The 12,951-nt window shown below is 41.6% G+C and overlaps 1 protein-coding gene across 4 annotated transcripts in view; it reads left to right on the forward strand.

Moving 5' to 3' along the window:
• Positions 1 to 8,440: 8,440 nt before the first annotated feature.
• camsap1b (calmodulin regulated spectrin associated protein 1b) overlaps positions 8,441 to 12,951 on the forward strand; it is a 39,986-nt gene continuing 35,475 nt past the window's right edge. For 2 of the 4 annotated variants that reach the window (XM_036980148.2, XM_090237964.1), the window contains exons 1-2: positions 8,441 to 9,052; positions 9,513 to 9,673. In XM_036980148.2, the coding sequence (XP_036836043.2) occupies positions 9,514 to 9,673 (160 nt within the window). In that variant the 5' untranslated portion in view covers positions 8,441 to 9,052; position 9,513. The remainder of the gene's footprint in view (positions 9,053 to 9,512; positions 9,674 to 12,951) is intronic. The other 2 variants (XM_036980147.2, XM_036980149.2) reach the window with 1 other exon arrangement.

Genomic DNA, 12,951 nt, shown 5'->3' on the forward strand with positions numbered 1-12,951 from the left:
CCCCAAGCATACTTCGAAGTTGTTGCAAAATGGCTTAAGGACAGAGTCAAGGTATTGGAGTGGCCATCACAAAGCCCTGACCTCAATCCTATAGAAAATGTGTGGGCAGAACTGGAAAAAGCATGTGCGAGCAAGGAGGCCTACAAACCTGAGTCAGTTACACCAGCTCTGTCAGGAGGAATGGGACAAAAATCACCCAACTTATTGTGGGAAACTTGTGGAAGGCTACCCAAAATGTTTGTCCCAAGTTATACAAACAATTTAAAGGCAATGCTACCAAATACTAACTGAGTGTATGTAAACTTCTGACCCAGTGGGAATGTGATGAAAGAAATAAAAGCTGAAATAAATCACTCTCTCTACTATTATTCTGACTTTTCACATTCTTAAAATAACGTGGTGATCGTAACTGACCTAAGACATGGACTTTTTACTAGGATTAAATGTCAGGAATTGTGAAAAACTGAGTTTAAATGTATTTGGCTAAGGTGTATGTAACTTCAACTGTATGTGGTGCCAAACTGGATCAGAACATCTACTGCTTTCTCAGTCAGGCAGGAGACTGCTTCTTGGAGATTAGCAACCCAGAACTGTGTGAGTGTTTGCCTCAAAAAGCATCTAGCTTCAATCAGTTTATTCCAGTTCACAATAAAATTATTACTTGTATTTTAACAGCAACAGTTCCAACCTAGACTTGTTTTCAACAATAATGTATACAGTAAAATGTACAGTAGGCCTGATAATTTTTTCATCTTCATCTGTACTGTGATTAGTGTCGCTAGCTCGCTTGATTTGGCTAACGCTAGCTATTAGCTGTGTACAAGGCCAGGGAACTGTTTGAAAGAGAAACTCAAATCTACTACGAGAGATAGGTGAAATAAGTGAGTCGCAGTCGAAGCATTGTTTCCTGAAGCATTCTGCCCTGTTTAGTAAGAACTCCCTGGGTTTACCGTCATGCTGTGGATGATGTATCATATTAATTTGTTCGTTTTGAGATTTATTACTAAGCACCAAACACATTGTGGGCGCTCCTCGTTATTTCTCAAAGTTTGTATGAAAGAGAGAGAAACTCATCGGCGTATTTGTGTTTCATGACGATTGCGCTCAGTCAGAACATGTGGCTAGCATGAGTCCATTTGATGACGGCGGTGAGTGGGAATGACAAGTCAGTGACAGCGCATCATCTGCTGTTGAACCACAGCGCTGCAGCGTGTGTCGCGGAGTGACGTTCAAGAAAACTGCAGAAAAAAAGATCTGGTAAACCGCGAAGCACACGGGCATCTCCCTCTCCCAGTACAGTCGCACAGCTGCCAAACCGAGCAGAGACCGCTGCTAATCAGAGAGTGCACTGAACAGAGAGCGCAGTTGCACTTGGCCAAATCAATCCCAGTAATTCATTAATTATACTGTAATGAAACAGCAGGGAGCAGGTCTCTAACCCTCGAAGCCCGAGGTCCGGCGCGCTATCGACTGTGCCGCAAAAGCATGCTCGTGCGGCAGGGTCGATTTCCGCGCTGATAAACCCAGGGTCGTTACACTACATTTACTCTGACACCTCGCGACCCACTTTGGAATGACAGATCTGTAACTGTCATTTCTATGTGAATTTGCTCGTGTCTCCCAAAAAGTTACAGCTTTAAATTTAAACTTTTTTTCTTCTCAAAATGTGCATCAGCCAATTAAAATCGTCAACGGTGGTCTACGAAACCCCCTGTGTTTTTCCCTCACTGTGGGGAAATTGTGAATAGTGACTTGGAGAAGGCCTATTGGCTGATGCAGAATTTGTTAAAGGAAATAATACATGTTCAAGGTGTTGTTAGAATATAGGGATAAGTGTGCCAAGTTTAGGCTATCAAATGGTAAAAGCTAACATTTAGCGTTTTATCATGTGCAACTACCAATTACAAATGTTGTAAGTGATCGAACCGAATGTCTATGGATCAAAACTGAGGGGATTCTATTAATGCCCCAGGCCTGCCCGGGTGAACAGGGTGACACGGGACCCAAACCGGCTGCGCGTGTGCGCCATCGTGCAGTAATGTATTTTGTCCCCCTACACCAAACGCAATCACAACATGCAGGTTAAAATATCAAAACAAACTCTGAACCAATGACATTCATTTGGGGACAGGTCGAAAAGCATTAAACATTTATGGCAATTTAGCTTGCACTTGCTAGCTAATTTGTCCTAATTAGCTAGCTTGCTGTTGCTAGCTAATTTGCCGTGGGATAGAAACACTAGGTTGTTATTTTACCTGAAATGCACAAGGTCCTCAATTAATCCACACATAAAAACGGTCAACCGAGTCGTTTCTAGTAGAGGTCGACCGATTATGATTTTTCAACGCCGATACCGATAAAGATTGGAGGAACAAAAAAAAAACGATACCGATTAATCGGACGATTTTTATATACATATTTGTAATAATGACAATTACAACAATACTGAATGAACAATGAACACTTTTATTTTAACCTAATATAATACATCAATAAAATCAATTTAGCCTCAAATAAATAATGAAACATGTTCAATTTGGTTTAAATAATGCAAAAACAAAGTGTTGGAGAACAAAGTAAAAGTGCAATATGTGCCATGTAAAAAAGCTAACGTTTAAGTTCCTTGCTCAGAACATGAGAACATATGAAAGCAGGTGGTTCCTTTTAACATGAGTCTTCAATATTCCCAGGTAAGAAGTTTTAGGTTGTAGTTATTATAGGACTATTTCTTTCTATAACATTTGTATTTCATACACCTTTGACTTTTGGATGTTCTAATAGGTACTTTAGTATTGCCAGCCTTATCTCGGGAGTTGATAGGCTTGAAGTCATAAACAGCGCAATGCTTGAAGCATTGCGAAGAGCTGCTGGCAAACGCAGTAAAGTGCTGTTTGAATGAATGCTTTCGAGCCTGCTGCCTACCACCGCTCAGTCAGACTGCTCTATCAAATCATAGACTTCATTATAATATAATAACACGTAAATAGTAGGTCATTAATATGGTCAAATCCGGACCATCATATATCTTACAATATCTGACTACTATTGGCAGCAGCTTTACATGTCCATGATTGGATGCATCAATGGACAGGGACACAAATTCAACCTGGTCTAGGTCCTGTGTTACCAAAGTAGTTGCCCATGATACTAACACGTAACACGTTACTCACTATTGCGTCACATTTTGTCATAGCATATGTAAACTTTGGCTCATAAAGCTTCCGTGTCAGTTGTGCTGTGCAGTCCATAGATCTGTGACTATGATTGTGTCGCATATTGTGGTATGCAAAGACACCCTACTGCACAGCTAAATCATATTCTTCTTGGGAAGGCTCTACCTTCTTGAAGAATGTGGTGACAGAGGACATACCAACACGGGCAATCAGAGAGGCTTTATTCTTTTTCGTCTGCTGATGTTCTTACCACTGCCGTTCTTCTCTGGCTGCCAATTGAAAGAGAGAAATTGCAAAGGGTGCAGTGAACCATTCTATCGTCTTGACCTGAGCATATTAAATGGAAATTCTCTCATCATGTTTATCATAAAAAGTGCATTTCCGTTTCTTGGAAAGAGTCATTGTATCTCTGTCTGCTCTTCTTCACTCTCCTTGTGCCACTCTTAATTACTCTCTTAACTTTTTCTTCTCCTCCAATCTTACTCCTCTTTTCTTCACTCATCTTCCTTTCCTTCTCTTCACCTTTCCACCTCACTCTTCTACACTCTCCTTGCTTCACTCTTTTTACTCCCTTCATTTTTCCTTCTCCTTCCTCTCCAATCTGTATTAATAAATAGCATACTATTAGATAACCAAAGTATTTTAACAGATTCCCATTGCTTGCCTCATGTTTGTATTTTATCTCAAAAACATTGTTTGGAATAATAAATTGGCAGGTTCTGTAACCAAATCAAATCAAACGTATTTGTCACATACACATGGTTAGCAGATGTTAATGCGAGTGTAGCGAAATGCTTGTGCTTCTAGTTCCGAATGCAGTAATAACCAACGAGTAATCTAACCTAACAATTCCAAAACTTCTACCTTATACACACAAGTGTAAAGGGATAAAGAATATGTACATAAAGATATATGAATGAGTGATGGTACAGAACGGCATAGGCAAGATGCAGTAGATGGTATCGATGGTATCGAGTACAGTATATACATATGAGATGAGTAATGTAGGGTATGTAAACATTATATTAAGTAGCATTGTTTAAAGTGGCTAGTGATATATTTTACATAAATGTCCATCAATTCCCATTATTAAAGTGGCTGGAGTTGAGTCAGTGTGTTGGCACCAGCCACTCAATGTTAGTGGTGGCTGTTTAACAGTCTGATGGCCTTGAGATAGAAGCTGTTTTTCAGTCTCTCGGTCCCAGCTTTGATGCACCTGTACTGACCTCGCCTTCTGGATGATAGCGGGGTGAACAGGCAGTGGCTCGGGTGGTTGTTGTCCTTGATGATCTTTATGGCCTTCCTGTGACATCGGGTGGTGTAGGTGTCCTGGAGGGCAGGTAGTTTGCCCCCGGTGATGCGTTGTGCAGACCTCACTACCCTATGGAGAGCCTTACGGTTGTGGGCGGAGCAGTTGCCGTACCAGGCGGTGATTAGTAACCATATCTTTACCTTTCCTCCTCTGTCTCCTTCACTCTTCTTTCCTATGCAGTCTTCCTCCTCTCCTTCCTCTCCACTGCTAATGCTTTCCATGAACATTTCTAAATATATTTTCCACATTACTTATTATAATGCCAAACCATTACAATTGTAATCTACAAAATTTTTCTCTGAATAAATTGTGCATTCATTTAATATAATTATATTTTCAAAATAGCCCGTCCACTGCATGTTTACATGTGAACGTTTTTTAACCTCGCTACCATAACAGTAGCTAGCTAACCTAGCTAGCTAACTTAGTCTACATAGCTAACGTAAGTTAGCACAACCTATTTAAAACATTATAGAGCAGATCATCTATCTATATGATAAATTGTGACATTATAACATCACTAGCTAGTATCTTAAACGAGTGTAACTTACCTGGCTTGAAAAGACGTTTGTGGTGATGTTGTGGATTCACTTGATACTTGCTAGCTTCTGGCCAAGTTTTCCACAGCAGTTTTCTCTAAAACTATCGCGAGCAAGTAGTTAGTAGAAGAAGAAGAGTGAATGAAGCTGCTATAGCAAGCAGCCCCCCCCTGTTGGCCTAAACAAGCACAACGCGATTGAGACGTCAACCCGTAGGCTCTGCTGCCCAGTCTTTCTTGCCAAGTAAAATATTTCACTTTGCAGTCTGTTTTTAACGCACAGTTAAAAACGGGGACATTTCCGGGGATAGCTCCAGCCGGGGACAGGCCACCAAAAACGGGGACTGTCCCTGGAAAACGGGGACGTCTTGTCACCCTACCTTACCTTGGCTCCTTGCTGCACTCGCATAACAGGTTGTCAGCCTGCCATGCATTCTCCTCGTGGAGCGCAATGTTATCGGCCATGATCGGTGTCCAAAAATGCAGATTACCAATTGTTATGTAAACTTGAAATGGCCCTAATTAATCAGCCATTCCGATTAATCGGTCGACCTCTAGTTTCTCGTCATCTCTCCTCCTTCCAGGCTTTTTCATCGTTTAACTTATATGGTGATTGGCACCTAAACTTTCATAGTATTACCATGACAACCGGCAAAAGTTCATCTTTCAACCACCCACGTGGGGTACCTGCTTCTATAAACCAATGAGGAAATGGGAGAGGCAGGACTTGCAGCGCGATCTGCGTCAGAAATAGGAATGACTTCTATTTTCCCTTGGCAACGGAGACGCGCGCGAGCAGTGTGGGTGCAATAATTGAATAACATAGATTCCTACATTTATTTTGCAACGCTCACGCACGCGAGCGCTGTAGTCAGGGTATTGGCGTTGATTGCATTCATCTTGAAACCTGGCTGCCTCCCAGGGGTGAGCTGGGTCGCCTGGTAAAAGCCAACGGCAAAGTCATTTGAAAACAAAAGTGACATATGCCAAGCACGTGGAGGATTCAGTGTTTTCACATGCAAAAGTGTTAACCCTTATAAAAATGCATATATCGCTTTACCTGCCTTCCCAAAGAAAACTACTTTCAAAATTGTAACATATATTTAGAAAATGCATGTTTTGTGTTTCGGAACAGTTAATCAAGCTATTTTGTTGACATGTTGGCCCCGTGATGCTCAATTTGTACCAGGCACTCCTCCTTCACCACTTTTGCCCGGTGATGTGACGGGCCATAGCACGGTTTACCATGGTTCAGTCTGATCGAATTCGCTCACTATTTCATTTAAGCCACACACCATGATTTTTCCCCCTGTGTTTATTTAACCAGGTAGACCAGTTGAGAACAAGTTCTCATTTACAACTGCGACCTGGCCAAGATAAAGCAAAGCAGTGCGACTAAAACAACAACACAGAGTTACACATGGGATAAACAGAGAGAGAATAATAAAGAGAATAAATAACAATATGGGGATGAGGTAGTTGTGTGTGCTATTTACAGATGGGCTGCAAATAAAAGTGACTGAACGACACTGCGTGTTCAGTCCAAAGTCTGCATTAGCCATACAGCATTTACTGTGATGATGTGACCTCTGCAGAAGCAATGTTCCCTAAAAAAATGTTTGGCACTGAGCAAATTTCAGGTCTGATGAGGGAAAACATTGTGAATATTCTGTGTAATTTCTAGCATGCGTTTGCTGTGAACACTGTGGCTGTACCCACTTTCAGTTTCAGTTTCAGACAGTGGTCAAGTCGGCTACTGTGTATGATCATAATGTTGGCCTACCAGAGTGGCCTACCATCAAAACATTACATAACATTTTAACTGTTCTATCGTTCATCCTACAGTTGCAGCCACACAACAAACAACACATACAAAGTTGTATAGCGGCAGAATAAGAATAGGGAGTGGGCAATTCTGTTAAGTTTTTCACTAACCACATTTATTCCGAAAATTGTCTGTCCTCACTCTGGTAGCCTATTGACAAACATTAAGAATAAGCTACGTAGTGGGTTGATGCCTATTCCTCAGCTAGTTAGCGAGGTGAATTGATCATGCTACTTTGTATGCGTTGTTTGTTGGCATCCTTGTTATTTACAAAGTTTTTAGAACAGATTCCTGTTGGAACGTTCCACAAATTATACCCACCCGTCTAAAAATCTACACCCCCTGGAACCGGCCCGGGTTCCACCTAAGCGAGTCTGACTCTGACCACAAGTCAGAGACCACTATGATGACCAAATGCGTTGGATAGTTCCTTTTTTGGCTTGGCACCTAAAACCCTCACAAACTTTTGCAGATGCACAATTGAGAGCATCCTTTCGGGCTGTATCACCGCTTGATACGGCAACTGCACCGCCTGCAACTGCAGGGCTCTCCAGAGGGTGGTGCGGTCTGCCCAACACATCACCATGGGCAAACTACCTGCCCTCCAGGACACCTACAGCACCCAATGTCACAGGAAGGTCAAAAAGATCATCAAGGACAACAACCACCCGAGCCACTGCATGTTCACCCTGCTATCATCCAGAAGGTGAGTTCAGTACAGGTGTATCAAAGCTGGGACCGAGAGACTGAAAAACAGCTTCTATCTCAAGGCATGTTAAATAGTAATCACTAGCACATAGAGGCTGGCCACTTTAATAAATTAAACACTAGTCACTTTAATGTTTACATATCTTGCATTACTCATCTCATATGTATATACTGTATTCTATACTATTCTACTGTATCTTTTTTAGGGGGTGGATCAGCTTTAATATTGCGGATAGATTGTTGCTTCCATCAATGTCTGCATCATTTCCAATCTATTTAATCATTTCTGCCCTCCAAATTCATATTCATTATATAAATAGGCCCTTTCAATTTTGTCTGCCTTGCCATTCCAAATAAAATTGAATATCTTTTGCTCATATAATTTAAAAAGCAGGTCGCTGCTGCTGTGACATTGCTTGTTCAGATATGTATATATTCTTAATTCCATTCTTTACTTATATTTGTGTGTATTGAGTATACGTTGGGAAGTTGTTTGATATTACTTCTTAGATATCACTGCACTGTCAGAGATAGAAAAACAAGCATTTCGCTACACCAGCAATAACATCTGCTAAAAACGTGTATGTGACCAATAAAATGTGATTTGATTTTGTCTTCTAAGGAGAATGTAATTAAAAAGTAACAAAGTAATCAGGTTATGATACTGAGTTTGGGGTAATCCAGAACGTGTTACTGATTACAATTTGAGTGGTATTTAATATATGTAACTGATTACATTTAGAAAGTAACCCTGTTCAATATACTATAATTGATTGATAAGTTATAGGGCCATATAAAGTACTTATTAATGAATGCAGTTTATATTACACTGTTTCAGTACATTTCCATGGACTAATTTCAGAACATAACAAAAGTTGTCGGTATGGGCATACACACCATATACAGGCCGTATTGCATACACATGGGCTGGATCGTTCCTGATACTTTTTTTTGCAAAAAAGCATACAATGTTTCATATCTACCTTCATACGCCCTTCTTTGTCACTGAATGAATGGTTACTTTGAATCCCGGTTGCGTGATAGTTTCAGCATCCACGCAGGCGTAGTGATTACTGGTTACCTAGCTATGTATGTATTGCTAACCGACTGACTATTAGATTGGTATGGGAAAGCGCAGACACGGAGGTACACAAGGTGCTTATTGCGAATAAGTCAAATTCTTCGGCCTAAAATGAGACATTAAATAGAAGGGATAAACGGTAAAACGCCGAATGATTAAATACTGTGTTCCGTAACCGCCATACATTTCTATCTGGCATTGGTAGTAAGTAAGCGCTCCTCGGGTTGCGGTGGCCGCAAATTTCTCAGGCCGCAAATTTGTTTTTTGTTGCTGGGGAGGAGACCGTTCGTTCACCTCGCTGCTGTTATGTGCTGCTTGGGCTTTGCTCGAGCAATTGCATAAAAACGTCCTTATGTTGAATCCATTATTCTGTCGGATCTAAAGGGTGGATTGAGGACACATCGCGGCTTTAAAGGTATATTGAAAATATTGTTTGATTTAGCTAGCGAATGTCCGCTTGATTCACTCAGTATCTACGCTAGGTTACAGCAACTATCAGGCAGGCTGTTGTTTTTAACCTCATAGGTAGCTAACGTTTGCGTCTGTGTTGGCCAATGTGCTTTCTAACTTAGCTAGCAAAGCTATTTTGTAAAACATGTAACTTACGACACAGATTGAACATAACAGCCCACCCAGTTGTCAGCTTGCTAGTTAGCCACCTGTCCAAGGATGGGCGTCCAATGAAGCTACGCTAGGTAGCTAGCGTTAGAGGGTTAACGTTAGTTAGCAGGCAGTAACCAGTTAGCTAGCTAAGAACATTTATTCATTGACTAGCTAGTTAACGTAATGCACTCATGAAATCACTTGTAGTATGTTTAATGTAAAAAGGGCTTTATAAATACATTTGATTATAAGTAATTTTGACTGTTTTACAGGATGGATGTGGAATTGTGTGCTGGCGGGCACAGCACCCGAAGAAAGATGGATTCAGCTGGCGAAGGGACAGTGGAGGTTGTACCTTTGGAATTGTACGACTCTGCCAGAGCAAAAATAGACGCCAACCTACGGTGGCTGTTCGCCAAAGCCTATGGCATTGGTAAGTTATTACACACACACAACATAGGCATTGGAAAGTTCCAAAATAGTCTCCTGTCACACAGGATGTGTGTATACTGAAGAAAAATATAAACGCAAAAGATTTTACTGAGTTACAGTTCATATAAGGAAATCAGGCAATTGAAATAAATGAATTAGGCCCTAATCTATGGATTTCACATGACTGGGAATACAGATATGCATATCTTGGTCCCAGATACCTGGAAATAAAGTAGGGGCGTGGATCAGAATCTGGTGTGACCATTAGTTGCCTCATGCAGTGCCACACATCTCTGTCGCATAGATTTGATAAGGCTGTCAATTGTGGAATGTTGAACTCCTCTTCAATGGTTGTGCTTAGATATTGGCGGGAACTGGAACATGCTGTCACACGTAGATTCAGAGCATCCCAAACATGCTCAACAAGTGACTTGTATGGTGAGTATGCAGGCCATGGAAGATCTGGGCCATTTTCAGCTTCCAGGAATTGTGTACAGATCGTTGCGACATGGGGTATTATTATCATTATCATGCTGAAACATGAGGTGATAACGGAAGATGAATGGCATGACAATGGGCCTCAGGATCTCGTCATGGTATCTATATGCATTCAACTTTCCTGGTTGGACCTACTGCCAAATTCTCTAAAACAACATTGAATGCGGCTTATGGTAGAGGAATGAACATTAAATTCTCTGGCAACAGCTCTGGTGGACATTCCTGCAGTCAGCATGCCAATTACAAACTCCCTCAACTTGAGACACCTCTGGCATTGTGTGACAACATGTGCACATTTTAGTGGCCTTTTATTGTCCTTAGCACAAGGTGCACCAGTGTAATGATCATGCTGGTTATCAGTTTCTTGATATGCCACACCGGTTAGGTGGTTTGATTATCTTGGCAAGGAAAAATGCTCACTAACAGGGATGTAAACAAATTTGTGCACAACATTTGAGAGCAATAAGCTTGTTGTGTGAATGGAACATTTCTGGGATCTTCTATTTGAGCTTTTTTATTTAACCTTAAACTAGGCAAGTCGTTTAAGAACAAATTCTTATTTACAATAACAGCCTACCCCTGCCAAACTCTTCCCTAACCCGGGTGATGCTGGGCCAATTGTGCGCCGCCCTATGGGACTCCCGATCACGGCAGGTTGTGATACAGCCCGGGATCGAACCAGGGTCTGTAGTGACGCCCCTAGCATTGCGACGCAGTGCCTTAGACCACTGCGCCACTCACGAGCCCCAAGAATGACACATGGGACCTAGAATTTTACATGTTTTATATTTTTGTTCAGTATAATTTTATTTTACTGTTCTCACTAAGGCACTTCTGGGTGTTTACCCTATATGAACCGAAATGTTATCGAGACGTGAGGTTTTTAATTACCAGAAAAACAACACTGCCCTAGCCAGTCTCCATTGAACCTGGAATTGAAAGTGAGGATCAGCTGTCTTTACCCCTCATCTGCAAGGCTGGCAGAGTTGGTTCCAAATGTTGTTGGACAGGAAATGTGTCTGTGTTCGTCCACACTCCAGACTAACAGTTAGCAGTTAAGATAGTATTAATGAGCCACGCTTGGAACAGACCTAGATGGTGGGAACCATTCTAGATTTACTCTGTTATTCATCAAAATATGTGTGTGTGCTGAACTGGCTGCCCCCCCCCCCCCCCCCTCCAGTATGACTTGGCAAATGATCTGCCTCCCCACTGACTCACCAGATTTTGCCATTCTGTTTTTGTGCAGTGGCCTTTAGCAGCAGTGAGATGGGACTCACAGGAAGCTGATGTATAAATCCACAGAATCTACTGTCAGACTGTCATCAGGTCATGGAAAATGCAGAACAAGACATTAGCCTTTCTCACTCTCTTGTGAAGATAGCCAACGGTTGTTGGCTTGTTGTAATGATGCTATTTTTAGGTAAAGAACATTTTTGACAAAAAATTGGCTACCTGGATCTAGTGCTACCTCCAACCGAACCCTCTTTTGACCTCAAGGCCGACCCACTCATCCCTTCAGACATGACGTCTGGGCTCTGCCTGGCCAGAGAGGGGGGCACGGATGTTGGGGTGGCACTCCAGGCTTGCTTACTGTTAGCGAACACTGTAGCAAGTGTTGACCTTTAGTATTATCCTTTTCCAGGTGCCCAAGTTCTCTGAGTTGTTGTGGGGAACCACTAGAGCAAGGGAACCACTAGAGCAAGGGAACCACTAGAGCAAGGGAACCACTAGAGCAAGGGAACCACTAGAGCAAGGGAACCACTAGAGCAAGGGAACGGTAACCACTAGAGCAAGCAATAGTTCATGGGCGACAGGTAGCCCAGTGGTTAAGAGCGTTGGGCCAGTAACCGAAAGGTTGCTCGTTTGAATCCCAGAGCCGTCTAGTTGAAAAATCTGTCTGTGCTCTTGAGCAGGTCACTAAACCTTAATTGCTCCTGTAAGTCGCAATGGTTAAGAGCGTATGCTAAATGACACATGTTCATTTGTCAAACTTCATAGCAAAACAACCTAAATATTTTGACGCTTCTGGATTTCTAGTTGATTGCAAGATTCCTAATCTCGTTCCCTGACACTTCCGCACAAAAGCACAAAGTTTTGTGGATCAATGTGTCAGACATGGCCTTTGTTAGCCAAAACAGAGCCAGGATGCAAAGATAACTTTGTCTGTGCATTCATGTGATATGATTGACACATAAATGACTATTTCTATGGGATAAAAAAAAAACATTAGCTGACATGGTCTGGTTGACCTGGACATTTCTGACAAGTTATAAATCGCTCTCTAGGGTATGCAATCATTATTAACATGACAATAGTGTATTCTACTACTACAACTTTCAATAGTAAGTTTAAAGTTCCTTTAAAAAGAAAAACCTGCGAGCCCCACAGTTTGGAAACAACCGTCTTAGAGGACCAAAGAGTTTGGTCTGCTTTGTGTTTTCATTTCTGCCGTGGGAAAAATATTGTGATACTGGTATCGTCAGTCCTAAAATGCATTGGCTTATCGGCTTAATCTACCAACCAAACATCTCCCACAACACCTTCCCCTGCACGCTAGCATACTACAAGCACAAAGTTACGCCTCAGTCATGTGAGTTGCCGAAATGACATACTTTACTCAGTAGTTCAGTTCCACTAAGGCCAACTGAACGAGTGATTATCCCAGACTTAGGCTATATCAAATAAAATAGTATTTGTCACATGCACTGCATACAACCTTACCGTGAAATGCTTACTTACAAGCCCTTAACCAACAATGCAGTTTTAAGAAGATTCAAG

Source organism: Oncorhynchus mykiss, chromosome 6, assembly GCF_057628025.1.
Source record: "Oncorhynchus mykiss isolate SJ-2025 chromosome 6, ASM5762802v1, whole genome shotgun sequence".
Lineage (NCBI taxonomy): Eukaryota > Metazoa > Chordata > Actinopteri > Salmoniformes > Salmonidae > Oncorhynchus > Oncorhynchus mykiss.